At 57.9% G+C, this 26,286-nt stretch overlaps 1 protein-coding gene across 2 annotated transcripts; it reads right to left on the reverse strand.

The window, feature by feature from the left end:
* On the reverse strand, positions 1-22,102 carry DOC2B (double C2 domain beta). 2 transcript variants are annotated; one of them, XM_068655630.1, is made up of 10 exons: positions 21,536-22,102; positions 13,614-13,693; positions 12,437-12,460; positions 9,147-9,221; positions 7,836-7,945; positions 4,091-4,217; positions 3,762-3,919; positions 2,509-2,590; positions 2,230-2,326; positions 1-2,030 (listed from the first exon to the last, which is right to left on the reverse strand). In XM_068655630.1, exons 1-10 carry the CDS (start codon positions 21,864-21,866, stop codon positions 1,894-1,896), a joined length of 1,221 nt encoding a protein of 406 aa, XP_068511731.1. In that variant the 5' UTR covers positions 21,867-22,102; the 3' UTR covers positions 1-1,893. The 2 variants fall into 2 exon arrangements, with proteins under 2 accessions (XP_068511731.1, XP_068511733.1); XM_068655632.1 differs by lacking the exon at positions 12,437-12,460 and having other exon boundaries at positions 21,536-22,099.
* Positions 22,103-26,286: the final 4,184 nt, after the last annotated feature.

A 26,286-nucleotide genomic window follows, 5' to 3' on the forward strand; every position in this document is an offset into this window, starting at 1 on the left:
TTTTTTTTTTTTTTCCCCCTTTTTATTTCAGGTTCTCGTTATAAATATTAACAAATCTGACCAAAAGTACACAGATAGATAATACTGAAATACAAAATTCCTTTAGGATGCAGGTAAGGACAATTTCTGCAGCCTTCACATTGTAGCAAAACATCGGTATCAAACATTTCACAAGGCTGGCGCGACGACCACCGCTCTGCATGCAGCTGGGATGCACGGACAGTCCGCTTAGAAAAGGCTTCGGTGCAAAGTGATGAACCCCCACGTCCTGCTCCCCCGCAGCCATAAGGCAGTTTCACAGCGACACGCGCTTGAACCCGTCGCTTACTGCTGCCAACGTTGCAGGTGGACGCTCCCGCGCCCCCAGGGGCTCAGCACCCCGAAATCAGCCCCCGGGGAATTGCGGTGCTGGAACAGTGGCAGATCACCCGGAGCATCCTCGTGGACACGCTGCTGGCATTCAAATAAAATCCATGCATATCTGTAGAATGCATTACAAATATTAAGTTATTAAAAAAGACCCTATGAACATTTCCCGCCCCCCCCCCCCCCCATATCAAACAAGGTGTAACACTGTCGGAACTTGGAAAAGTAAACGGAGGTCTGATTGCTTTCCAAAAGTCGTCAACACCCACGCGCACACGCACACACGGATACACGGCTCAGAAGCTGTAGGTAAGAGATTGAGACCGAACGGAACAGCAGCTCTTCCGAAGGAGTCGCAGTTTAAAGGCTTCAGAAATTTCTGGCAAGGTGCAGCATTTCGCAGAAAGTTTTCACCCGTCAGTGCCTTGCTGGGTTTTGCACGAGAGCTGGCAGGGCAGGATGCAGAGGACAACTCAGACCTGGTGCCGTACACAGCTCAGACCTGGTATTCCCGTGCCGTATGCAGGAATTTGGGCCGGAGCCGTGCATGCTGCAGCAAATTGGGTGAGCTGGCGGCTGTGCCCGAGCTGAGCACCTTGCAGACAGGCTCAGCTTGTGGCACACAGACAGCATGCAGTGGCAACTGCCTGGCTCCTATGCAGTGGCATGCACTGGGAAAGGAGATGAAGGGAAAAGTGATAGAAAAATCCAGCCTAAAAGCCGGTTTTCCTGGAAAAACAGAGGGGCTGAGGCTCCCAGGAAGCAGCGCACGGGGAGAGGAGCAGCTGGCACAGCCCGGGGCTGCCCTGCTCGGTGTCGTTGTTTTATTCCCCCCTTTCACTCCCCACGACAGCTCCCAGGGAGGCGGCTGGGGCTGGGGCTGTCCCTGGGGGTTTGTGGGGGGCTGCAGAGGTGCTCAGCCCCTCAGCCTGCCAGCTGACTCACACGGGTGATGGGAGAGAACAAGCACATTTCTGGAAGAGAAGCAAAGTCTTCCTAGGTTATCAGAGAACACAATCATTCCGACGGAGGAGCTTTAAATGCATAAAAGACTGTTTAGGCCCAAACCACAGAGACTGACAAACCACCAGAAATATGGCACAATCGCCTGGATAAAGTAGTTCCATGTTTTAGTGACGCCTTTTTGCTCATATTAGATACACGAACGAAGACTGATGCATTCATTTTTGCCACTGAATTGCAAGGCAGCAGGAAGGTCAGTCAGTACAGCGACGAGTTGGGAGAGGAGTCAGAACTGTAGTGCATGCAGGTGTGTGTTGAGTGTGTGTGTGTGTGTGCACGAGTGTCTGTGCATGCTCGTGAGCGTGTGTGTGTGTGTGTAAGGGTGCTGAGAGGCATTCTGGAAAAGCCTTAGGGACCGGGACCTGCTGAGCACAGCGAGGAGCCTCTGCCTTGCTCCCTGGGGAGCGTGTCCCCGCGGCGTGGCACGGGATGTCCCCTCTCCCTCGCAGCAGTGCCTCGCTCCCCTCCGCCCGACGCCGTGGAGGTGAGCAGTCCGCGGGGTGCTCAGTCGCTGAGGACGGCCCCTGGCAGCTCATTCGTTAGCGTGTGCCAGCGCTCGATTTTCTTGTCCTTGTTTTTCAGGCAGTCGAACCAGTGCTTCAGCCTCTCGCCTTTGGCATTAATTCCCAGCACGACTCCACCTTGGGAGAGACAGAGAGGAGAGGTGGGTGGGCACCTGCCTGCAAGACACACCGGGACACACTGGGGCACACCAGAACACGCCGGCCATCCCGCCCCAAAGGAAGAATTGGGGAGTGAAAGAGGCAGCCGGGACAGGGGGCAATGCCGCTTAGCCAAGATCTCAGGAACACGTCCAGCGCTTCCAGATGCCCCACTCACCTATGAAGTCATTCGATTTCCCGATGTCGTAGTCCCACACGGTGACTTCCAAGGTCTTTTTGGCCAGGTCGCCGTGCTTTATCTCATAGCAGAACTCCTGTGGGGAGAGCAGGAGCCTTCAGGCTGAGCTCTCACGGGGCCCAGCGCCGGCAGCGCCATTCCCCATGGGGAGCTCAATTCCCTCTCCTTGTGCAGTGGCCAGGGTGTTTTATTTTCTCTTTTAAGTCACAGCACTGAGAAAAGCCCCCCAAGTGAGAACCACGAGCAGCAAAAACCCACCTCATTGAATTCCGGGTTCAGTGTCTTCTTCTTCACCGCCGTCTTATGCTTCGACTTCTTGTCCTCGTCTGGTTTCAAGTAGCTGCAAGGAAACCATTCGAGGCAGTCAGCACACAGCCGCTGGGCAGCGCAAGGGTTTTTCCCTGTTTTTGTGTCCCAGGTCCCTTCCCATGTTGGCACTCTCTGTATCTTGCTTGTAATTCAAAAATTAGGGCTTGCAGCAAGAAACATCACTCGTCTGTCTGCTCTGCTTGTAGCCCTGCAGGTATGATCACTGCCTGCCATACATGTGAGGCAGGATCCAAAACAACCACGAAAAACAAAGGGAATTCTGTTGTTTCAGGAGCCAAGCTTTTCCAATGAGCATTTGAAAAAGAAAGGGTGGATTTTTATACAAACGTCTCCACTGCTAAACAGCAATTGAGTAGGAAGCTGAAAGCATTCTGCTGATAAACTCCATTACTGGCCTCCCACATACCAGGCACGTTTCATCCCAGTCACTCTGTCTCAACAAATGCCATCCCTAAAAGTGCTGCATTTGGGGTCAGAGCACTGGGGACAGGGATGAGGGATGGGGCGCAGCCCTTCCTGCCACATCCGTCTCCACTTGGCAGAGTGAAAATTTGAAAATTGATATTTCCTCCCTCAAAAAAGAGCCGTGGCCATCATCCTGCCTGTGGGCACAAAGCAGTGCCTCCCCTGGCACCCCAGCACCCCGGGTGGCACCAAAATCCCTGCCCCACAGGGTGAGGGCAGCTCACAGCAGCCCACCCCAGCCATTTCTGGGCTTTTTTATTTTTTAAAAGGACATTTTTATTTATTTTTTCAGAAGGAAGACAGCCCCATCATTTACATCGCAAAGCATCGGCAGGACCTGCAAACGTGCCCCCAGCCCTGTTAACCAGCCCCTGGAGCCACCAGAGCTATGGGGTGCGATTAAAGTGCTGCCTGACCTAATTAGGCACGCGCTGTAATTAGAGCCTTTCTGAAGCATGGCAGTGACCTGGTGGGCGCGTGAAGGGGGGAACAGGACAGTGCAAGGCACATCAAAACCATCAGGGACCGGGTGCTGCTCGTCACGGGGCAGCCACGGGGCAGGCTGACACCTTTGCTACTTGGCGTCATTGTGGAGTAATTGCTGGGGAATAACGCTCACAAGCTGCTACCGTGACGCCCTCATTTGCATCTCTTAATGAGAAGGATTAATCTCCAGTGCGGGGACAGGCGAGGAGGGCCGGCGGCGCGTCACTCACGTTTTGACGTAGGGGTCGGAGTAGCCGTTGGCGTCCATGGCGGCCAGGTGGGCGCAGCGGATGATGCCCACCAGCAGGCCCTGCTTCTGCGAGCTGTACTTGAGGGAGATGAGGATCCGGCCGCGCTCCTCCAGCGACTTGTCCTCTGTTTTATCTATCTGGGGGGGGGGAACACAGCCAGTCCGGGGCTGCTCCGGTGCCGGATGCCCACCACGAGGCCTGCACCTCGCTGGCGTCAAATATCACTCGTACACTGATATTAAAACAGCCCAAACGCTGCCTGCTGGCACCTCTCAGGTGTCACACTGCCCTCCTCCCCGCCAACTCACCGGCAGCTGCTTCTCCAGGCAGATGCTGAAGTTTTTGGTCTGGTTGGGCTTCAGTTTCTTCAGCGGGATCCGCGTCTCCCCGATGAACTCGTTGTGGCGGAACTTGTCCTCGTCGCACACCGAGATCCTGAAAGGAGCACGGGGCGGCGTGAGCGGGGCTGCGTGGGGGCTCCTTTTTCCCTGATTTTTATTTTTTTCCGTGACAGCTTCCCGTCCTTTCACTGCCTGTTTTTCCCCCCTGTTGTCGCCCATTTCTCACCTTTGCCAACAGGGCCTGGCCTTGCTGGGTCTTCATAAACCCAGGAACAATTCGTGAAGGAGTAAAAGGAGTTACAGATGAATATTGCCCCGCGATCCCATGTCACTGGAATGAATTACACACCATGGCTCTGACTGTGGATGGTTTACCCATGGATGGTTTCTCCATGGGTGGTTTATCTGCGTGTGGTTTATCTGTGGGTGGTTTCTCCATGGCAGTTTGACCACCAGGGAAGAAGGAGGCAGTGAGGAGCCACCCAGACGGTGCAGCCAATCTGCACGAGGAACACCAGGTCGGGGGAGCAGGCAGAAGGAGAGGGTTTGGGGAGAAAACCCCAAGAGGGGCCACGGGAGTGCTGCTCTCCAGAAATGGATGCAGCGTTACTATAGATACCCGCAAAGAAAAACACCCCACCGCAACAGCAAAATCCTCAAAGAGAATCTGAAATGCAGGCAACGTATTTCTTAGTTCCCTTCCTCTCTCTCTCTCTTTCAAAGACCCAAACCTACAAAGGAGCAGCAGTGGCTCTAGACAAGATGCAGCATTCACCAATGTGTGCGTGGCCCCATCCTGCTGCAGCTCCAGGCAGGGAGCAGCAAGCCTGCGGTTGCAGAGGATGAACTGGAGATGGGAGCACGAGGCCAGGCTGCTGCCTATGCACCTGGGGGAGCAGTGCTTGGTGTGGATTTTACCTCTTGAGAACAAGAGCAACAAGATTCCCCACCCTGAACCTTGCCTGGACGCATCCCAAAAGCACTTTGAGGTGTCAGATGTGGTCGGTCCATCTGACACCCCTCCAGCCCTACAACCACCTGGCTGTGGTCCCTCCGCTCCACCAGTGTGGTATCTGTCACTGGTGGCTGGTGGTGCATTGGCCCCGTAAGTCAGTGCAGAGGCGTGAGTCAGATCGGCACGCAGCTCCGGCCCCAGCCCTGCCTTTGGAAACAGGCGTAATGCAATTACACCGGCTTGAATTTTATTACGAGGAATCAATGTGATGGAATTTTTATGCCTTGGGTTAGAAAATCAGCTCCATGACAAACAGTGAGCACACGTCTCCAGCAGCCACCCTCGCTCCCCGTTAGGAGCTCTGTACCGCGAGCATCACCCCCCTCCCACCTCTCTCTTCATTAAACCCAGTCCCTCGCACCCTGCTGTCGATCTGACAGCTTCCAGGAGGGCTCCTGACCGCCGGGCTAAGGCCGTGAAACCGCCGCAGCAGAGAGCCGGGGAGCGCGCGAGCGATCGCCGCTCACCCAACTTCTCCTCCCACTCCTCCCGGCCCTGACTCACTGCAGCTCCAGCCACCCCGCAGCTGACTCACGGCTGCTGCCTGCACAGGAGCTCCTCCGGCCTTTTTTCCCTTGTGGGAAGGGGAGAATGGGGTCAATGAGGAATTTAGCTGGAGCCTCGTACCCTTTCCCTTAACGTCCACAAGTAACAGCGGATGCTGAGGACGCAGCGCCTGCCTCTGAGCTCCCCATGGTCCCTATAGCAACTTGGGAGGCTCTCAATGCAGAGGCACGATGCCTTAAGCACAGACAATGCCTGGAAAGGAGAGAAAATGGCAAGAGGCAGCATCTGGGACTGTCCAGTTTGGGTCTCCAATCAAAACCCCTCTGTGTCTGAGCGCAGGAACCACGGAGCAGTGAGACGCCGGCCCGAGGCTGCCCACGGTTCTGCAGCAGAGCTCCTGCAGGGCTCGTGGTGTAATGCAATCTGGGACCCCAAATCTCCACGTATCTGCAGTGTGCCTATTAGACCTGATCAAATACTATTTTCTGAATAATATATTTAATGAGTCATGATGTTTGTCAAACACATGATTAAACAAAGAATTCCTGGCATTCGCAGGCACGCTGAATATCATATGAATAATGCATCGCTCCGCCAATATATCTGGATATGAATAATCGTATCCAGTCTCCGGCCAGCTCCGGTATTTATTACGAATACAATCTATTTATTGCCTATTACACGGATAATTTAAATGTAGGCGGCTGCATTCTGCCCACTTCAATTTCCCCTGCCCTGCAGTGCTGGTGGGGGGCTCTGGTGCTGCTTGGGCTAGACGCAAGGATGGTTTTTGCTCGATGAATGGATGAGACCTTTCAAGATCCTCCCACCTGATGCATTTCCTGAAATCTGAAATACATCTCAGGGGGTTGGTTCATTAACAAAATTCTGCTTGCCAGTCCCTCAGACATCTTGCATGTCCCCTCTGTCCCATGGGGACAAGGGACAGTGCTGGGGGCACAGCTGGGGCTGAGCTCAGGGCAGGAGCAGCCCAGGTGGGCAGGGAGGCTGTGGGGCCCTTCAACATCTCCCCAGGAGCTGGGAGGCAAAGGCTGGTGGTGGCTTGGATCTGTTATTTTTATAAAGACTCCATGGTCAGGGCACAGGCAGGCAGGTATCCAAGTGAGGAGCAGCAACACGTCCCTTCCACCCATCTGAAAAGAAGGAAATCCAAGCACGGAATTGAAATAAAAGCTGAGTTTTCTTCCTTGTGGCTCAGTTGTAAGAAGCCTCATCTCCTCTACGCCTGCCTCAGGATAAAGAAACTCTCTTCTGCCGATGCCTTCTGCCGCAGGGATGGAGGAAAGGAAATAGGAGGCTGGGGAATTGCTCTTCAGCTAAATGAAGAGCACTTGAGTTTTAGGCGCTGGCTGCCCCATGCAAGGGAAAGGAACGGAGCCACGGGCCCCAGGAGATGGCAAGATCAGGGGAACTCCATGAGCTGTAGGCAAGGGAACGTGTCCCCAGGTACAGAAATGTAGCCAGAGCTGGGAAGGGACGAGGAAAAACATCTCCTTTGAACACATACACAACCATCTACCTTAGCCCAGGCAAGGCAAAGGCCCTGAGCCCCAGCCTCACAGCCTCCCCACTTCACCAACTCCTTCGCTTTTTCACTCGCACAAAAACCTTCCCAGGGTGGCGGCGGGGCCACCTGAGCATGCAGCCTGGGTCTGCCAGGAAACCTCACTGTGCAGGGACAGCGTGAGGCCAGCAAGGCAGAGGCCAGCAGCTCCCAGGGGACAGCAAAGCACCAGGTATGGGGGGGACACAGGTGGGCGCAGCACCCCGAAGGTGTGTGTCGGGGCTTTTTCTCCCTGCTGCGTTTCACCAAACCTCTCCCTGCAAACTGATTTCCACGCCTGAGAGGTTGCAAACTTCAAAGCCTGCAGTGAAAAAAAAAATAAAATAAAAAAATAAAAATAAAAAATAAAAAATACCCACCACTAATAATAATCAAAAACCAGAGGCTTTCCAGCCCGGCAGGCCTGCAGCACTTTCAGCATGACTAATATTTTCCATGTGAAATAACAACCCGTGGCTCTTGGTTCCTCATCTGCAGGCAGGCTGCAGGCAACAGGTGGGCTCTGCCCCGTGCCCCCCCGAGCTCTTTTTTCTTTTCCCTTGAGGGGAAAATGCTAAACTCTGCCTTCAGACCAAGAGGGTTGGGTGCCAGCCATGGGGCCCTACCGCAGGGTCTTGCGGATCATGTCCTCGTCGGTGATCCCGTAGTAGGTGAGCGTCTCGTTCCAGGTGGGGTTCAGCGTGTTGCGCAGCGTCTTGGTTCGTAGTTTATTCGCCTGGAAGAGCAAAGGAGGAGCACAGTGAGAGGGACCCCGACCCCCGGGCTGTGGCCGTGGGTGCCCCAAAATCCCCCTTCCCGCAGCATGGCACAGCGCTTGCTGGCTCATTTGCAAAGTGATCGAGCTCCGCATCCCCCTCCCTGGAAACAAGCAGCGAAACGGGAACCTTGGCAGAGGCAGCGAGAGAGCGGGGATTTCATTTATACAGCAGGAGCGAGAGAGGGGAAAAAAAAAAAAAGAAGTCTTTTTTCAGGTTCATTAAAAAATACCAATTTGCTGTTCTGGCTGGTTATTTGCATTCCTGCTTCCAGCACAGCTCCTGACTCTGGCTGACTCAAAATAAAAACTCAAAATAAATTCCTGGACGTGCATTTTGGTAGCAGGGGTAATGCCTCACGGTACCGCAGCTCCGCAGCCGCTGGGGCCAGATCCTGACCCCTTGCCCTATGGCCAGAGGTTGGTGTCCCTGTGAGGCCCCCCCGCAGCCACCCCTGCCCTCGGGCACTGCTACCTGCGGCCGTCCCCCCCCCAGCAGCAATGCTAATCAGTGCCTTTGCAGAAACTGGAAATGACAGATAATATCGCTGATGAAAGCGCTCCTGGCTCTCCTGCTTCCAGTGGAACTCGAAATGTGGTTAAAAACTCCCTCTACCGCCCTGAACGTTACGAATTAATTCAGCTGAACCGTAACAAGTAAACATACCTCCCCCCAAAAGGTCTTCCCTTTAGTGTAAAATAAGAGCGCAATTAATATTCATAACACATACATTTAGCATTTAAATTCCACATCCCCATCAGTTACACCGCGCTCTCACTACACATCAATATCTTTAATTACTCTTCTCTCCAGCAAGCGCTGAGCTTAAGTAGATGGAAATATTTCCCTTACGATTTATACCCTGCTTTATTGGGATCTGAGGGGTTTTAAATGCAACAGGAGAAGGAAAATCAAACCACCAAACAAAACCAGAGCTGGTTTCTCCCCATGCTTGGAGCTGTCCCAGGACCTTGTGAGCCTGATGCCTGCACCCAATGCTGCTGGGCTGGGTCTGTGGGGAGGCATCGCTGCCCCCAGAGACCCGCGGTCCCTCGGGGATGCTCCAGCAGCCCCTGGAGACACAGCTGCTCACCGGGGAACCATCACCAGGTTCCCAAGGGAAATTCCTGGGAAGGGAGAGGGCAGTGAAAGGCGTCTCACCTTGCTGGCTCCGGGAAGCAAGTGCAATTTGACGTAGGGGTCGGCCAAACCATTATGGTCCATCGGCTTCAGGCCCTGGAGAGGGAAGAGCAGCAGGAGTCAGAGCAGCAGCGGCACCGGCGCTGCCCTGGGAGGCAGAGCTGCCCGCGGGGTGCTCTCACTGAGCCCAGCCTCTGATGCCCACTTCCATGGGGCATTGCTGGGCCATGGTGCCCCAGGAGGAGGGAGGGAGGAGAGCAGGATCGGTGCCAGACCCAGGCTGTGTGGCAAGAGCAGAGCACGCCCGGGGCTCCCCTGCGGCGTGTCACATCGGCCACCGCGCACCTCCGCTGCTGGAGCAGCTGCCTCTGACACCCTGCTCGCAATTAATTTGGGGATTAGGGAAAGCAGCGCAGTGATCTTCATGGCTTAAAATTACAGGGTTTTGTCAGTTAATAACCGCTTACGAGCAAGCACACACCTCTGCTGTTGTGCTCTTTCCCTGCAGCGCTCCCCAGGGCACGAAGGCGCCGTCCTCCCGCTCCGTGGCACGGCACCGCTGGTGGCACAGCCACGGTCAGAGCCTGGTGCCCACGGGTACTGGAGCACGGCCACCAGGAAGCCCTCACGGTGCCCCTCACTGATAGGTTTTTACCCAACCCCACTGCTCTCAGGGGGTGACATGGAGCGTGTTTGCTCTGGAGCTCTGGGCACAGGGGACGAGGCTGCTCTGCCCCGTGGCCTCTGAACAGCCGCGGGGCTGGAAATGCTCTCAGGGCCATGCCCCAAACCAGCACGAAGCCGTAACAATGTGCACAGAAACAAACTCCACAGGGAAGGGAAGCGACACAGGGGCACAACACTCAAAGCCTCATTTTTACTGGTCCTCAGTGGAAACCACAGCAGCCCTGCCACAAATGCCCCGGGCTGCTCCAGCCTTGGCTGCAGGAGCCCTGCAGGGGCTGTTCCCCGGTGCCTGAGGGCATCCCTTGGCTGGAAGCATAGCAGGAGAGGCACCTGGGCATAGGAACCAGGCTGTGGGATGCTCACGGGTTGCCAAGCCCCTAGCGCGGGGTATTTGGTGCTTGGGATCAAGGAGCATTCGTACGGCTGCTGCTGGAGTGGCCGTGCGCAATGGAAGTTGGAAGATGGAGGGTGGATTTGGGGCAAATTGAAGGGCGAGATGTCGGGGTAAATCGCGTGGCATATGGAATAACACCCAGCTGCACACTGGCAGCCCTGGCTGGCCGGGTTTGCACAGCCCAGGACCTTGGGACCAGCTGCCAACCTCGGGCAGGTTTCCACATCCACGCTGTCCTGGGGCCAGGCGGCCAAACGGGGCCCGGCAAAGAGGATTTGGCTCCTCCACCAGAGCCAGAAGGATTAAAAATATCAGCAGCAAATGTAGGCTAAATGGCTCTGTTTCAACAGCATTGCAGCTCAGGTCACCTCCCTGGCCCAGCCAAAGGGGAACGCGGCAAACACGGGGGACGGGAGGCAGGTGCCAGCTGCGGCTCCACAGGTGTCCACGGCACACGGGGACAGCCCTGGCTCGTGGGGACCCAGGGGAATGGGCTCACCGGATGCTCACAGCAGAGAGAAGTGAATCCTGCCCACAGGCTCCTGCGGCGGAGCTGCCCCACCTGCACGGATGCTGTGTGGAAAATGAAGCCATAAGCGAGCGAGCAAATTCCCATGAAAATGGATGGAGGGAGACAGGCAGCTCTGTAATTCACCCATCAAATCAGCTCAATTAAATTACCTTCTGAGGAGGCTATTTAAGGCTTTTTTTAACAGATGTGCTACGGAGGATGGGGTGACAGGAGCCTGGAAAATGGCTCCTAATGCTACGTCTGGCTCCCTCCCACGTCGCTCTGCGCGGGTTCAGCACCAGCGGGATGTAACGCGATGGCTCTGCCCCACAGGGGCACGTAGGTGACAGTGCCATCACCCCTTCTGCTTGGAGGGACCTAAATCTCCTCCAAGAGAGCCAAGAGGCTGAGGCAGGGTGGCCAAGGGCTCCCCAAGCCCCACGCTGGGGACAAAGTAACCCACCAGCTTCACCAGCACGGCCTCATGCCCATCTGCCCTCCCTGGGGCACTGATGCTGCTCACAACTTTCCCCTTCTTCTCCCCAGCTCCGAAATTCCCTCTGTAATCCCGAAATCCCCGCTGCGATCCCATGGGGACCGACAGCCCCGCTGCCGCCAGCTGCACTCCGTGCCACTGACATTTAGCTAATCAATAGGATTTAATTACGAGGCGGGCTAATCGGGCTGCCTATTAACGCCACGCTCGAGGCGCGCAGGAATCGCAGGAGGAGGCTTCGTGCCAGCAGCATCCCCCCGTGGCCGGCAGGCTGCTGCTGCCCAAACCCAGCCTCTGGTGCCTCTTTCCAGCCCGGGGTGCTGTGTGTCCCTGCTTTGCAGGGGCTGTGTCACCCCTGGCAGATGGGCACGTCCAGAAATCACAGCCAAAGGCTCCCCAGAGCGTGCTGAAAACAAAGGGGTTGTGTTTGGAGGAGCTTGAGCCCTCCCGGAGAAAAGGGGGTGACAGCGGTGTCCCCGCTGGGGCCAGGAGCAGCAGCTGTGGCTCGGAGCTGGGAATGTCCCCGCAGTGATAAATATGGATGAGCAAATTCATAACTCGTGTTCCGTGCAGATCTCCAGCACTCGGCTGCGGGTTCGTGGGGCGCATCCAGGCGCTCGGCAGGGTGGAAGCTGCCGGGTGTCCTCCAGGAGCCCCCTGCTGCAGGCAGTGGGCTCGGCAGTGCTGTTGTGTCACCACGGCTTTGCCCGAGGATCACCCGTGGCACTTTCCTCCCAAAAAAAGGAGCCCAACGGAGCTACGGGACAGCACAGCGGTGTCTGCGCTGCCCCATGCCCTTATAGCCCTACAGGGATCGGTGCAGCACGCTGGCCTTGGTGAGGCTGAGCAGAAAACCAGACCGAAACCACCATGAGCTGTGCTGGGGCACCTCGTGTTATCCAGGTCCTTCTCCGTCCTGTTTTGGGAGGGCAGAGCTCTGTGCTATTAGGGAAACTGAGGCACAAAGCGCCCCAGCAGGGAACCCCTGGAAGCCCTGACCTGCAAACCGAGCATTCGGTGGCTGCAGAGCAGAAAATCAGTGTTGGACCAAGACGGGGCGGATTGAACCGAGGGGGGAGGTTATCCAGAGGAGAAAGAAAAACCCTTCTCAGGCAGCTGACACCACGCAGCCCCGTGGGACCCCCGCATCCCGGCACTGCCCTGCAGCGTCTGCGCAGCCACCGCCAGCTCCCACCGCCGGCAGCCGGGGTCCTGGCCCTTACCTTTCTGTAGTCAAGTTTTGGCAGCTTTCCCCAGGCGAGAGATGAAATGAGAGCGAGCAGATGGCAATGTAAATAAAAGAGAAAAATGGGAGAATGAGAGCAGAATGGAAATGAACAGGACTGCAATGCTTGAATGTCACAGCGGCGGGGGGGGGGGGCTTGTCCCACCCGCGGGCAGGGCCCAGGGCTGTATTTAGGGGGGGTTCAGCTGCTGCCATTCCCTTACGGCCCAGCTCCGGGGCATGCTTGGACCAGGGCTCTCCTTCCTCAGCCCTGCCTTCGCTCTCGCTGCTGTCAGAGCCTCCTCCTCCTCGTGGGGCTCCTTCCTCCCCACCTTCCTCCCGCTGCAAACCCGAGCAGAAAACCCCTGCTTGGCTCCGCTCCCGAGCACTACGAGGAAAACCCGACCCGAGACTGCCCAGAGGCTGTGCACAGCCTGAGCCGAGCTGTGGTGCCCCTGCTCCTGCTCCCGATGGGTGCGCGCACCCAGCACCCAGAGGTGCTCTGCTCCGGGGTGGGGGCTGCAGGTAATCCGGCTGTCCTCGAGCATCCTCAGAAGGGAAACGGGCCCCTGGGGGTCACCTGCAGCCCCCCCAGCCCTTCCCAAGGCTGCAGGGCCAGGGGGTCTCCCTCCAGGCCCCCATGGCTGGGTGAGGTCAGGGAGGAGCTGAGCAGCGCCCTGAAGCCATGCGCCCAAAGGCAGAGGCAGGACCTCCGCTGCCTGTTTCTGCTCCAAAACGTGCAAAAAAAAAAGAAAAAAAGAAAAAAAAAAAGCCCAACAAAACAACAACAACAAAAAACCCTAATTGCTTCAATCACGCAGACGGCAAAGGAGCTGAGGCAGAGCACTTTGTGGCAGTGATTAGCAGCATTTAAAAGAGCCATTTATAAACTGACAGCCGGTCACAGCGTCAAGTAAATAACAACATCGGGTTGGGTGCTCTGCTGAAAGCCATAAATAGCTGCAGCCGGCTCGGCACGGGGACAGGGACGGGGACGGGGACAGGGACGGGTGAACGGCTCCGTCCCATGGGACTGGGGCTGGAGATGGTGCAGGCACGGGGCTGCAGAAGGAGCTGGGGACAGCAGAGCCCCGGCCGAGCCCCCGTGTCCCCCTGTTTTTGGCAGGGCTCTGGTGTCCCTGTATTGCCCCACGGGGCTGGCCGGCTCCACGTACCTTGGCTTTGTTGATGGTGCAGTGCAGAGCGTTGTTCTCCTGGTCGTACAGCAAGCTGAAATCCAGCGTCCCCAGCGCGGCTGCAAGAGACACAAGAGGTTGTGAGGCAAAGGGACCAGCACCGCTGGCTCCTCGCCCCGTAACACAAAGGGAGCGGATGGAGACGCAACAGAGAAGCGAAGCATCCTCCAAGTAAGCCCCAGAATGAAGCAGTGGGGCTGGCACGTCCTGAAATGTTTCCTCCTGGGGGGCTCTCCAGCCCCAAGGCTCCTCTCCAGTGGCACTGCTGCCATGCCCGCCGCGTGTATTTGCACGCTGACACCTTTGAACAAATGAGCCACCGGTGGGACCCATTCCCAGCTCCGGTTTGGCTGCGAACTGTAAATTAAGCCCAGCGAGCATGGAAATACTTTTACGGGTAAGATGAAAAACATCAACAGCCCTCAGCCAGAGCGGCGTTCCCTCACGGCATCGGCAACCCAGCTGCGGCCGCAGCGGTGCTCGGGGCCGAGGGGAAGGGGTGGGAGGGCAGCACAGAGCAGGAGCCTCAGCAGCAGGGGAAAATTGGGTTTGAGAAATTCTCTCCCGCTGGACTGAGCAAGTTGCACCAAGGCAAAGCAATGGCAAAGCCTTAAAAAGGCTCGCTTTCCTGACACGTGCTCAGACCTTCACCAAGGCCCCCAGACCCAATCCCCACGTGGATTGGCATCTCCCCCAGCATGGCCTCACCCCCCCGGGGGCTCCAGCCTGTGTTTTGCTGTGCCCACTTTCCCCTAATGGGACCTCCCGAGGCAGCACGTGGAGGGGACCAAAACCTCCGCGTGGTGATTTCACGGTGATCTTCCAGCCCAAACAAGGGTTTGCCTGCTAGCCAACAAAAACCCGCTGCTCCAGAGCAAATATTTTGTCTTCAAAGCGAAGAAGAAAAATATTAACGGAGGTTTGTGCCAGAATAATGCTCCCCCCTTGCTCTGGAGTAATTTCATGGTGCGTTAGCTGCCGGCTCAGTGGGGTTCACCTGCTGGGCTCGGGGAGATGGAGGCGACGCAGGGTGAGGCCAAATCTGCAACACCTGTGTGTCACCTCTGGGTTGGGCTCAAGGGACACCTGCAGAGCACTCACCACCCAAATTGTGCTGTGACTGAGGCTCCAAACTGCTCGTGGGGCTGGTGGCACAGGTAGGGAGGTGGCAGCTGTGCATGGCAGCGTGCAAGGACCAGCACTGGTCCCACGGCTCGTGGCAAAGTCATCAAAACTTGACAAAGCCGGGTTTTTGCCTATGGAAGAAGAAACCTCTGCTCTCGCAGGCTCTCCATCCTCACCTGCCCTTTAGCCAGCCGCTGCCCGCCAGCCACGGGAGGGGGCCATGGCTTAGCCGGCTGGATTTGGCAGTTTATAAAACAAATTAAAAGCTTGGCGTGGAAACGGGGTTTGGCCAGGAAATGCCAGCAGAGCCTCCTGTCCCCTTGGCGCGACAACCTGCCCCAGGGCGCAGCGAGCCCAGCCTCAGCAGGATGAAGCAGCAGCAGTGAGCACGGGCAGGGGTGCACGGCCCCTGCACTGCTCTCCCCCAGCACGGGGAGGGTCCTGCTCCCCGCAGGGATTTGTGCTGCCGATGGTGAGCTCCCGTTCCCAAGAAAGGGTCCGCCTTCATCAGAGGGACACGGAGACATCATCAGGATGTGTTGCACTAATTGCTTCAAAGCGCGGCCGTATGGAAGTGACAAAAGGGATCAGGGTGACGTGGGGGACTTGGCAGCCGCGGCGCTGCAGCAGGAGCCTGGAGCTGGGGGGGCTGCAGGATGCGGCCCCACGGGGACACGGGCACGGGCACAGCCACGGCTGAGCCGCAGGGTGAGAGCCTGCAAAGCTCGTGGGATCCCACCAGGTGGTGAGCACGGTGCTCGAGCTGTGAGCATCCCCGGGGTCACACCGAGCCCCCAGGTGCCAGGATTGGGCCCAAAGCTGCCCGGAGCAGCGGCCACGCAGCCGGCTTTGAACAAAGCCCTCGGCCAAGCAGGCGAGATGCCCTGCTTTTGTTGTTTTTTCCCCCTCCCAGCCATCCTCGCAGCCGAGATGGAAGTAGCTTGTGCTGTTAATTAGGGGAGCGAGTGCCTAAAAAAGAAAAGGGCAGCAATTAGACGAGAAGCGCTGTTACCAGACATATTTAACTCTGCTGGGCTCTTCTGAATGCTGCCCTCTAATCACACGGACTGCAAATAAAAAAAAAAATATAAATAAATGCCTTTGTCAGGCATTACAAAGGCAGCTTAGCGCTCTCCAGGCAGCAGGCAGGATGTATCATTATTATTGCGATTATTCTGCTCCAATGATAAAATAACCATTAGGAGACGTGAACTCATTAGCAGGGCCTGACCCTCCTTCCCGGCCGCGGATCAGGAGAGATTGATGGGAAGGTGCCAGCCCGGGGCCGGCGCTCAGCGCAGGCTCTGCAAAGAAAAATAAATCTGACTCGTGCAGGAACGCGGCCTCTTCCCCCACCGACCTTTGGGCGTTTGGATTAATTCAGCAGGCTGTGAAATTAGCAGCAGCCAGACCGTGTGGCTCCGGGCTTGGCCATGGCACACGTCTGGAGCCTGGGGGTGCCGCGGGGTCCTGCGTCCCCCCAGGGACGGTCCCCGTGGTTTATGGCTGGTATCTGCCATCAGACGGGGAGCCCCAAGCATCTTCTGTTTATACCTGCAGGGATAAATCTGGGTGCTGTTCCCTAGCAGGTCCCTGGCTGTGTGGGCAAGGTGCCCTCATCCAGCAGCAGATCTGGCCCCTTGCTGGCTGGGGCACAGAAGGGGGAAGAGTTCCCCTGCCCAGGAGGTGCTGGAGATGGCAAAGAGGCACCGGCACTCGCAGAGCAGCCCCAGAAACTTCAACAAAGCCCGGCAGCGATCGCTTGTGAGGGTGTTTCACCTTCCGGACATGGGGAAGCTTCTGCAACACGACTGTTGTTGGAAAGCCCAGCAAGGCTAGGTGCTGGGAGAAAGCAAGGTGCACGCTAAAAACTGCTCTAGAACTAATTAAAAAGGAGTCCAAAAGCCTTAAGTCCCTCTGCTTATCAGCATTGCTGCTCCCAAGATAATCTGCTCATGGATTTTGTGCCAGGGAGATCAGAGTGGAGCAGTAAAGAGACTGCTGGGGATTGTCTGGATTAGTGCTCCCTTACAGAAAGCACAGGTTCAGTAACCTTCAGGCTGGGTGTTTTTTAATGCACTATAAAAGATAGGTCCCCATTCTTCCATTGCTTTAATTTTCCTCTGCAATGGAGATAATTTTAAAGGTCCTGAAAGGCAGCAAGTAATTCTGTGCACTTACAGCCCCACGTGAAATGTCAGTAAATGACTCCTCAGGAGGAACAGAAATAATTTTTGCCATTTCCAAGCCAGGCAGCTGCGGATCGCCTCGGCGGGCACGTGCGAGGAGCGACTGACTCCCTGCGCCGTGGGGAGCAAAACTCCGACAGCCCCTGGGTTAATTCCTGGAAACAGCCCCAGGAATCACCGTGAGCTGCTCTGTGACAAAGTGACAAAGGATTTGGGACGTGTCCCGAGGGCAGCACGCTGTGCTAGGACACAGACACTGGGCAGGATGTCCTGGTCCTGCACAAAAGCCAGCAGGGACTGGATCCAGTGCCCTCCCTTCCCGGGAGCTCCGGGGATGGCACAGGTTTGTGGCTGAATGCAACAGGAGCAGGAGCAAGGAACGAGCCCAACTCTTCCTTCTCAGACTGCTTCCTGCCTTTCCATTTTATTTTTTTTTACTTAAAATCTATGACAATTAATATTTCTTCATTTCCCAGACACAGCGCCAGCCCCTGGCAAGCTCCAGAGCAGGGAGCTGCTTCTCCACGAGGCTGGTTGATGGATGCTCATCAGCTCTTCTGTCTTCTCCAGGAGGAGTGTTCAGAGGAACACTTATCTGCTCAGAACAGTTCAGAGATGCAATTATGTTTTACAGCACTAAATGGTCCCTGATGTCAGCAGCAATTAGACTTTCAGCAATTTCAATTTGGAGATGGCCTTCAAATCTCTCCCTCTCTCTCCCTTTAATGAAATACGGTATTGCAATTAACAACCCCCCGAAATTGCCTTCAGTGTTAAATACAAAGATGAAAGATCCGGGAAGCCCTCGGGCACGGGGCACCGGGGAAGGGAGGAGGGAGGCAGGGCAGGTTTGTCCCCAGCTCCCCAGGGATGGTGCCCGGGGTCTGACACCGACCGGCACCTGCGCAGGCGCCGTTGGCTCCGGCAGAGCCACACTCCAGGCTCCGCCACCATCAGTGGTGGTTTGTTTAGCTTCCCGAGCAAAAAATACCTCTTTTGGCCTTATCTGGATTGAAAAGACGATTCAAAGGTTATAAATAGCAGTGGCAGCATATGCTAAGGAGCTGTGTTTCAGAAGTAAATATCCTCATCCTCCCGGCGCACGCTTCCCCTCCATCTCCCCTTCTTCCTCCTGCTGCCTGGCCACGAGCACCGCCAGGCGACTCGGAAACTCAGTGCCCTGCAAGACCTTTGCTCTTCTTTACGTCTTTAAGCAGACAGTAATTAATAACTGCCCTACGACTGCCTAATTATCATATTTGCTCAAAAAAAAAAAAAAAGAGCCTTCCTAAATAACTTCGGCCGCTTCCAGCTGGCGTCACAAGCCACGAGCTCTCATCCAGAGACCTGGGCTTTGTGCTGCCGCAGCCCCGTGAGCTCCGGTGGGCAACCACGGCCACGTCTGTCTGTGCTGGAGCACCACGCAGCTCCTCCAGCCAGCCCAGCTCCACAGCAGCAGCCGTGCTCTCGAGCTGCCTCCCCGTCCCGAAACCCAAAGCCTGGCACGTCCAGAGGAGGGAGCGAAACCCTGCCACAGCCTCTCTCGGCAGCTGAGGTGCGCGGAGAGCTTCTTCGAGGGCTTGTGCTTTGCGGCAGAGGGATGGCTGCGCATCCAGTGTCAGCCCCAAGCAGAGCAGTCCTTGCAGCTCTCCCTCCCAAGAGCCACGTTTCCACACCCTGCACAGCCTCCAGAACCCTTCAGGCGAGCTGTGGCACAGCCCAGGCGCTGCCACGGGGAATGCGCAGTCGCTGGAGGGGCCGTGGCTTGCTCGGAAGAGGGGAGCCGGGAGGTGAGGAGCTGCTGCCCAGCTCCTGGCAGGTGGCACATTGCCACCTAGCTGGCATTTCCTGATTTTCCTTCCGCACCGAGTTCCCTCGCCAGCACACCGCCTGACAGGGTGGAAATCAGCCCTGGAGGCTGGTGGCCCTCAGGGACAGGCCAAAAGGCAGAGGGAGGGTGGTGGCCGCGGCTGGGAGCTGCAGGCTGCTCGGCTGGGACCTACGGGCTGCTTGGAGGGTGCCCCAAATGGCTGCCCCCTGCCCCAGAGCCATCAACTCGAGCCCCTGCATCAAGTGCCAAAGAAATACACTGAAATACAAGAAATAGGACTGCAGCGCAGGGACCCAGCCCCGCATCCAAGCCCGCAGCCCCGCCGGGTGCTGTAGGGCAGGGTGCTGGTGGCTCTGCTCCGTCCCCAGCCCCTGCAGTGCTGCGGGGCTGAGCCACACAGCCCCGGTGCTGCTGGGCACCCAGGAACACCAGGCTGGAGAGGTAACGCTGGGCAGGAACAAATTTAGGGGAAAACCAGGCAAACACTGCATCTCCTCAGCCAGAGGCAGCCCAAATCCTCCCAGAGGGCAGGGGAGCGCCATCGCTTCTGTGCTAGGGGAGGGAAACCCGCAGGCAGGTGGGACGAACGGGAAGGAGCCGACCTCTTCCCACTGGCCCTGTCATGACAAAATCCTGCACCTCTGCGGGGCTGCGCTGGGAGCATCCCTGGGGAGCGATGCAGGGAACATCCCAGCCCAGCTGCACCAAAGCCAAGGTGGAGACACGAGCAGCCAAAGCACCCGGGCCGGCAGCTCGCCCCGCGGCGCTACCCGGGCACTGCAGCGGGTGATGGGTGCTGCCCCCAGCTCCAGTACTGCCATCCCCAAGCCCTCAGCCAGTCCCCATGTCCCCAAAACCTCCATCCAGGCAGGGATGTGCAGGTGTGACTAATGCAGCAGCCCTGAATCACCCGCTGGGGATATGAGGGGGTGCTGAAAGACTCCCCAGCTTAGCTGGTGCCTCCGGGCGGGCTGCACAAATCCCCACCCAGCTCCCTGACTGTGAAACGGGGCCAGCGAGCCCTCGCCTGGCTTTGCAGCGTGCCTGCTAACCACATAGGATGGGCAGGCTCCATCCCACATCTCTGCACCCCGACAGAGGCTGGGGCCACCCCACGCTGTCCCCCAGCTGGGATCCCGGCTGTCCCCACTGCACCCGCTCTGCTCCTGGCGCTGCTGCGCCTCTGCCAGGGGAAAACCCAGCACATCTGGCCAAGGAGCGGCGGCGGCGTGGCCGACACCTGTTACACTGCAAGAAATGCTCCTCCCAGCACCCAGCGGGAGGACGAACGCCCTCCAGCCCCCAGCCCCGCAGCTCCCGGCCTCGCTGGGCACAGACGGCAGCGCCCTTGGGTGCTGGCGAAGGCGCCGTGCCCTGCGGCCCTGAGCGCACCAGCGCCCGCGCACACCTCTGCCCCTGCAGCCCAGCTGCTCCCGTGTCTAGCGCCGGGATGAGCAAAGGCGATCTGATAATTAGAGCAGCAAATAACCCAAATCCGGTTAAAGTCGCGGCTAACTGCCTGGCTGGGACAAACAGGGCTTAGCGGGGATGCTCCCCCTGGGCACGGCTCTGCTCTCCTCCTCTTCCTCCTCCAAGGGGAGCGTGACCCCAGCGCGGGGTGGGAGCGAGGCAGCACCCACTGGGGGCTGCACCCACCGGGGGCTGGCACCCAGAGCATCCCCTGGCCATGGGCAGCAGGCAGCACAGGGCAGGGCATGGTGGTGGCCGTGCCACCTCGCAGTGAGGAGGGGCCCAGCCCCACTGGCAGCCGCCCAGCAGCCGGGAGCGATGCCCAGGCAGGGCTGGGACATTTGGCACAGGGAAAGCCACCGCCTGCCCGGCACGGGGCCGTAAACAGCTCGGCTCGGTGGGAGCCCAGCCCACCCCTTCCCCGGGGACGGGCACGCAGCAGCGCTCAGCAGCGCTGCCTGCCGTCCTCGTCGCCTCCAGCCTGCAAACTTTGTGCTCAGCCCCTGGCAGGATCTGGCCCCTAAGGGCTGGGCTGAGCGGAGACCTTGGTTTTTATCTGACCCCGGGGGGGGGGGAAGCGATGCTATCCCAGCCGCCGCGGCTGGCAGAGCCAGACAGCAGCTGCTCTGCAGCCTGCAAGCTCCACCGAGCCGGGTGGGAAGGACGTTTTGGGTGGGGAGGGGTTAAACCGAGCTGCAAACACCTGCATCTGCCGGAGCCTGCTCGGAAGCCCCCCTGGTCCCTCCGGTGGGGGCTCTGCCTGAAGCTGGGGGGGCGAGGAACGGGAGCTGGAGTTTGCAGAGGGCGAGGGCAGAGATTTCCCAGCGGGTGCCATTGCGAGCGGAGCGCCCAAGCTGGAGCTGGGCGATGCGAGCGCGTTATCGCCAGCTCATCAGCCGGGCGGCTGCACCACCCAGACGGATGGAGAGAAGGCTCCGCGCCCAGCCGGCAGCCACCAGGGACCCGGAGCCGAGCAGGAACGAGGCAGGGAAGCGCCTCACCCACACCGGCAAACGCAGCAACTGGTGGCTCTTGGGAGACTTCCCCAGTTTGGGTTCAGCGCCCAGCCTGGCTGCGGCAGGGATGCTCCCGGGGCCACCCCTCCCTGGGGGCAGCACGGCGGTGACAGCAGAGGGTTTGTCACTGCTGCAGTGCAATGCCAGGGACGGGCAGCGTGGCCAGGGAAAAGGGTGCACGGCGCGGGCAGCAAGACAAGGAAACAGACCCCAAACACCCCCCCCACCCCCTCCAAGCACCCAAACTCCCGTGGAAACTTGGCAACTCACTGCAGTCGTCGGACTCGTAGCCCTCGGGGTCCACCGCCTCCTCGGGTGGGGGGCACTTGGCCGGCTGCTGGGCGGGCGTCGTGCCATATGCCCCGAAAAGCTGATCCACGTCCTCGTCCTCCTCGCGGGGCGCCTCGGCGGGGCTGACGGAGGGCTGGCTGACGGCCGGGCGCAGGGCCCCGCTGCGGCCCACGGCGGCGGGGAGCCCGCGAGGGAAGCGGGGGAAGTAGTCGGAGATCTGCTTGATGGGTTTGATGGGGCCGGGGCAGACGTCGATAGCCATGTGCTCCTGGATACTTATGGTCATTTTCTCTCCTTTTCGGAGTGTCATGCACGCGGCTGTCGGCGCCCAGCGTCCCCGGAGGGAGCCGCGACGGTGCTGGTGAGGGGGGCAGGAGGCAGGCGGCGGGGAGGCTCGGGCCGGGCGCCCTACGTGGCTCTCGCGCCCTCAGCCTCAGCCGCCGCACGCATGCTGCTGCCGCCCGCTCGCGCAGCCCTGATCCTGCCGGCGCTGCCTGCCAGCGAGTGAGCGAGACCGAGCGGCGGCGGGGAGGCAGGGGGTGGGCTCTCGGGTGATGTCACCAGCTAGCAACAAAGCGGCACCAGCAGCGGAGGAATGAGGGCTGTGGCCAGCCTCAGCCCCTTCCCCGCCGTGGCCCCGGAGGACAAGGCACAAGCAAGAAGCAGCCGGACCCTCAGTGGTTTTCCCCCACTCGCCGCAGCTCGGTGCCCTCGGGCCCCTTGGAGGAGGAGGAAGGTCACCGTGTGGTCCTGGTGCTGCGGGATGGGGAGCGGAGCTGCCCTGGGGACCACGTTGTCCCCGTGCCCCCCTGGCCGTGCCGTGGTGGTGCTGTGCAGCACGCTGAGCACGCAGCCGGGTTTTGTGTCCTGTGGCCGTCACTAGCCAGGGCTGAGGCAGTGTGTGGCACTCGCTGGCAGCACGCTGGGTGTGATCTCTCCAAACCAGCTTTCAGCTGCTGGCATGGAGCAAGGCAGCAGGCGAAGCATCACGGAGCAGCAAGCAATGGGCTGGGGCCACAATGCTCCCCAAACAGGGACAGGGACAGGGACAGGGACAGGCTGCCCGGTGAGCCCAGCAGCAGGGGAACAGGACCCCTGTGGCATGCGCACGGAGCTGTCTCCAAGCAGGGCTTCCACTTGACCTCCCCCCGGGGCTCAGACCCACACCTCTGTGCTCCCACACGATGGGAGGAGTGTTTTTTTTTTTTTTTTAGCCAGAACTGCCAGAAAAGCACCACAGTGAGGACACGGTACAAGACACTGAGCACAACCTCACCCTGCATGTTGTGGGCAGCTCCAGCACCGCATCCTGCTGCTGGCTCGGGGCCGTTGGCGTGGTGCTGGACACGCCGCATACATCGAGCCACCCCGAGAGCACACAGAGCCCACACCAAGACAGGCAGAACTGCAGCTCCTGCAGCCTGGCGTGCTGATGTCTCAAACATCACACTCCACTCATTGGAGAGATTCCCCCAAAACCAGCGAAATGACGCACAACCTCTTTGTCTAATGAAAAATTCAGTTTTTCATTCAGATTTTGGTAAATGTTAACGAACTCCCCTGACTCATAACACACTGACACGAGGCAAACTAACCCAATTTATTTCTCGCCGGGAAGCAAACATTTCTCTCCTGAAGCATCCAAACTTGTCATCGCCCTGTACCTACACACGATGCCCACGGGTGCTCTCATGACCTGAGGCTCGGCCTCTCCTCCTTCCCTCTGCGTGTTTTCAGTTTCAGGGCAGCCCCTGCCCGTCACATTGGGGTGAGCTGTGCTGCTCTGTGCAACCAGCCCCAAGCAAGGTCCTGAAATATTCAACCCCATTCCCACGTCCCAGGACTCTGAGAGTTTCAGTGTGGATGGAAGTGGAGATGGGAGCAGCCACGGGGCGAGCCTGGCTTCAGGCACCACACCCAGGCCGCAGCACGGGCTCGGGCAGAACGAAGCAGAAACCGGGCCCGATGCCCAGAAAATAACAGCAATTCCCTCTTAAGGAAAGGGCAAATAAATAAATAAATAAATAAAATCGAGTTACGCGTGCAAGAGCCTAATGTCATTACTGCCGTTACACCAGCGTCATTATTTCAAATGCTTCCCCAAAGAGCTCCAGACCCGGGGAAGGAGAAAATCATCCCACGGGTCAGGGAGCTGAGGCTGTGGGGTTGAGGTGAGCCCCTGAGCCCTGCCTCCCGCAGCACCCTGCCAGGGAGCAGGCCCCAGCAGCACCCAGGGGAGACGCACACAGCCCTGTGGGGCCGGATCCACGCGGGGATCAGAGACACGGAGGGGGAAAGGCAAGGCCGAGGCAGCAAACCTCGCCGGGAAGGCCCCAGGGAAGCCCCGTCCCCAGGCCAGAGAGATGGAAAGAAACAAAAACAAGACTAATAGCCCAGGTGGGAATTTCTGATCCCAAGACTACCGAAAGCAGCTGGAGCCTTTCCTTAGCTTTTAATGAGTCCCCACCTTGCAAAACGAAGCAGCTGGTTTTTGATAACCCGCCCTTCCCCACCTCGTGCTGCCTGATGCATCCTCCCAGCCCCTGGGCTGACCCGATGGGGCTCCCCTGGCCAGGGGCAGGTGAAGGGACAAAAATAGCCTTAGGCTGGGAGACAAAGGCAGGGCTCAGCATTGCAAAGCCTGTTTCCAGGTAAAGTCTTTAATTCCCACCGTCTGTCTAATGCCCTGGAATGTGACTGGGTTTGATCCCGCGCCCTGCCGGGGTGATGCGGTGCCCTGCACGGGGCCTTCATCTCCCTGAGCAGAGCAAATGCTGGCACAGCCCCTGCAGGAAAAGTGATGGATTAAATGCTGCAGGGCTGCTCTCCGGGATGCCCCATCCCTGGAGGAAGGATGGATCCTTCAGAGAAAGCGAGACGGCCAAGAGCCATCGCTGCAGCCCCAGCCCAGGCTCAGACAAGGGACAGCTTAGACTTGGTTTCAATGCTGTCCTGCACAAGGGGCACGTGCAGAGGCTTACGCACATCCCAACCTCACCCCATGCCCCAGGCAGAGCCGTGCTACAGCCCAGCTTCGTCGGGGAGCTGCCCTGCCAGTGCTGCAGAAAGGGGTGAGCAGGAGCCTCCCTGCAGCAAACAAAAGGGTAGCACATGGATTATCGGCATACCCGAAAACAGAGCCCCTCCTCAGTGCACATTTCAACCAAATCAAGCACTAAGCATCGCATTCTGCTGTCAAACTCCAGGTTTAAATCAACCAAATTGAGGGCTGATTCCTGCTTAATCCATGCCTCTCCAAAGGGCCAGCACAGCAGCACGGCTGCACGTCGCCGGCGCTTATCAGAGATTCGATAACTGACCCCGCGGTTATTTAATACTTCCCAGCTCAAAACCAAACCTCAAAACCAACATGCAGAGATGACACAGGGCAGCACCAGACGCACAGCTTGAGCTTTCTTTCTGCTTTTTCCCCACCATTTTTGTGCCAGAAATGAGGTGCAGCAGCATGTGCAGAGAGCCCTCCAGACCCTTGGGGTGGCTCAGGACCAACTTTGTCTTCAGCTCACCCTGCTGATAGACATGAAACACGTTTGTTTTTTTTCCAAACAAGCTCAGCCCAAACTGGGCTGTGTGCATGGAAGAGGCTTCATGGAAAGGCAGCACGTGCCCTGCTCGGGAAGCACCAGCAGTGGAAGGTCCCTGCCTCCACAGCTGGCAAAGCTCAGCTGAGCCCACGGCTTGCACTGTGAGCCCTACCTGGTTAAACGCCCCCCGCATTTGCTAAATAAAGCAATAATAATAATGATAACTGGGAAACTTGGCTAAATAATCCTAAGAGGCTTACAACAGGCTGCGCTGATTACGGCTCCCCAGCCGTGCCGTGATGCCTGTGCCCCGGCCCCCGCTGCTCCTCGGTGCGAGCCCAGCCTGAGGCTATGTGCTCGCCCAGGCCCTGCTCACGGCCATCACTGCACCAGATTTAACCAGCAATAATTACAAGCTGCGAATGAAATCACAGTGGCAAAACACAGCCCATGTTCTATTACACAGAGCAGACACAAACAAACCATTTCAGAAAGAGACGCGAAGGGCAAATGGGGTTGAGAAGAAGCCCTTGCTCCCCAGAATAATGTTTAAGGTTCCCAGAGAGCTTACGAAACACCCAGCTAATGGCAAGGGTGGATGGCAGCCTTCTTGCCAGCACTGTGCTACCGCAGCTGAACCTTCAAGAATGCTTCCGAAAGGACGGGAGGCGGCAGGAAGGCATCTGCTCTCTGAGCATCCTCAGTGCCTTTCAGGATGGGCCCAGAATAGCTAAACTTTCGGCAGGGCCTGATGTTTAATGCGCAGCATATGTTGCCATTTCGATGTGAATCCCAAAATAGTTGGGTGTTTTGTTTTGTAATTTTAAAGCACTGGAGTTTTTGGAGTCCTGTGAGGCTCACACTGGAGGGCAGCAGCGCCTGGGTTGGGAGCACGGGGTGCACCCCGGGGTTTGGGGTCAGGCTGCAGAGCCTTGCCAGGGCTTTGCCATCAGGAGGCCAGGCAGAGCCACCTGCTTGCACTACGCCAGCTCTTCTCGCTACGTGCCTGCAAGCCGAACACAGACCCGATCCCTTGCTTTCATGGGAGGGGAGAGCTCTGTGCAGCATCAACTCCTATTAGGCTAATTTTATCTGCTCTCGGTGCCTTTCCGAGCTGGAGTCAGCGTCCTCTGAGATTATCCAGCCGACTTGTCTTAGTACTTTTACCCTTTTACCTCTTCCCCA

This window comes from Anas acuta, chromosome 19, assembly GCF_963932015.1.
Source record: "Anas acuta chromosome 19, bAnaAcu1.1, whole genome shotgun sequence".
NCBI classification, from domain to species: Eukaryota; Metazoa; Chordata; class Aves; order Anseriformes; family Anatidae; genus Anas; species Anas acuta.

Coding starts and splice junctions, on each gene's coding strand:
- DOC2B (XM_068655630.1), bottom strand. CDS start 21,866: ATGACACTCCGAAAAGGAGAGAAAATGACCATAAGTATCCAGGAGCAC. Junction 13,694..21,535: donor CTACGAGTCCGACGACTGCA/GTGAGTTGCCAA, acceptor TGTCTCTTGCAG/CCGCGCTGGGGACGCTGGAT. Junction 9,222..12,436: donor CAAAACTTGACTACAGAAAG/GTAAGGGCCAGG, acceptor TTCCCTCTCCAG/GGCCTGAAGCCGATGGACCA.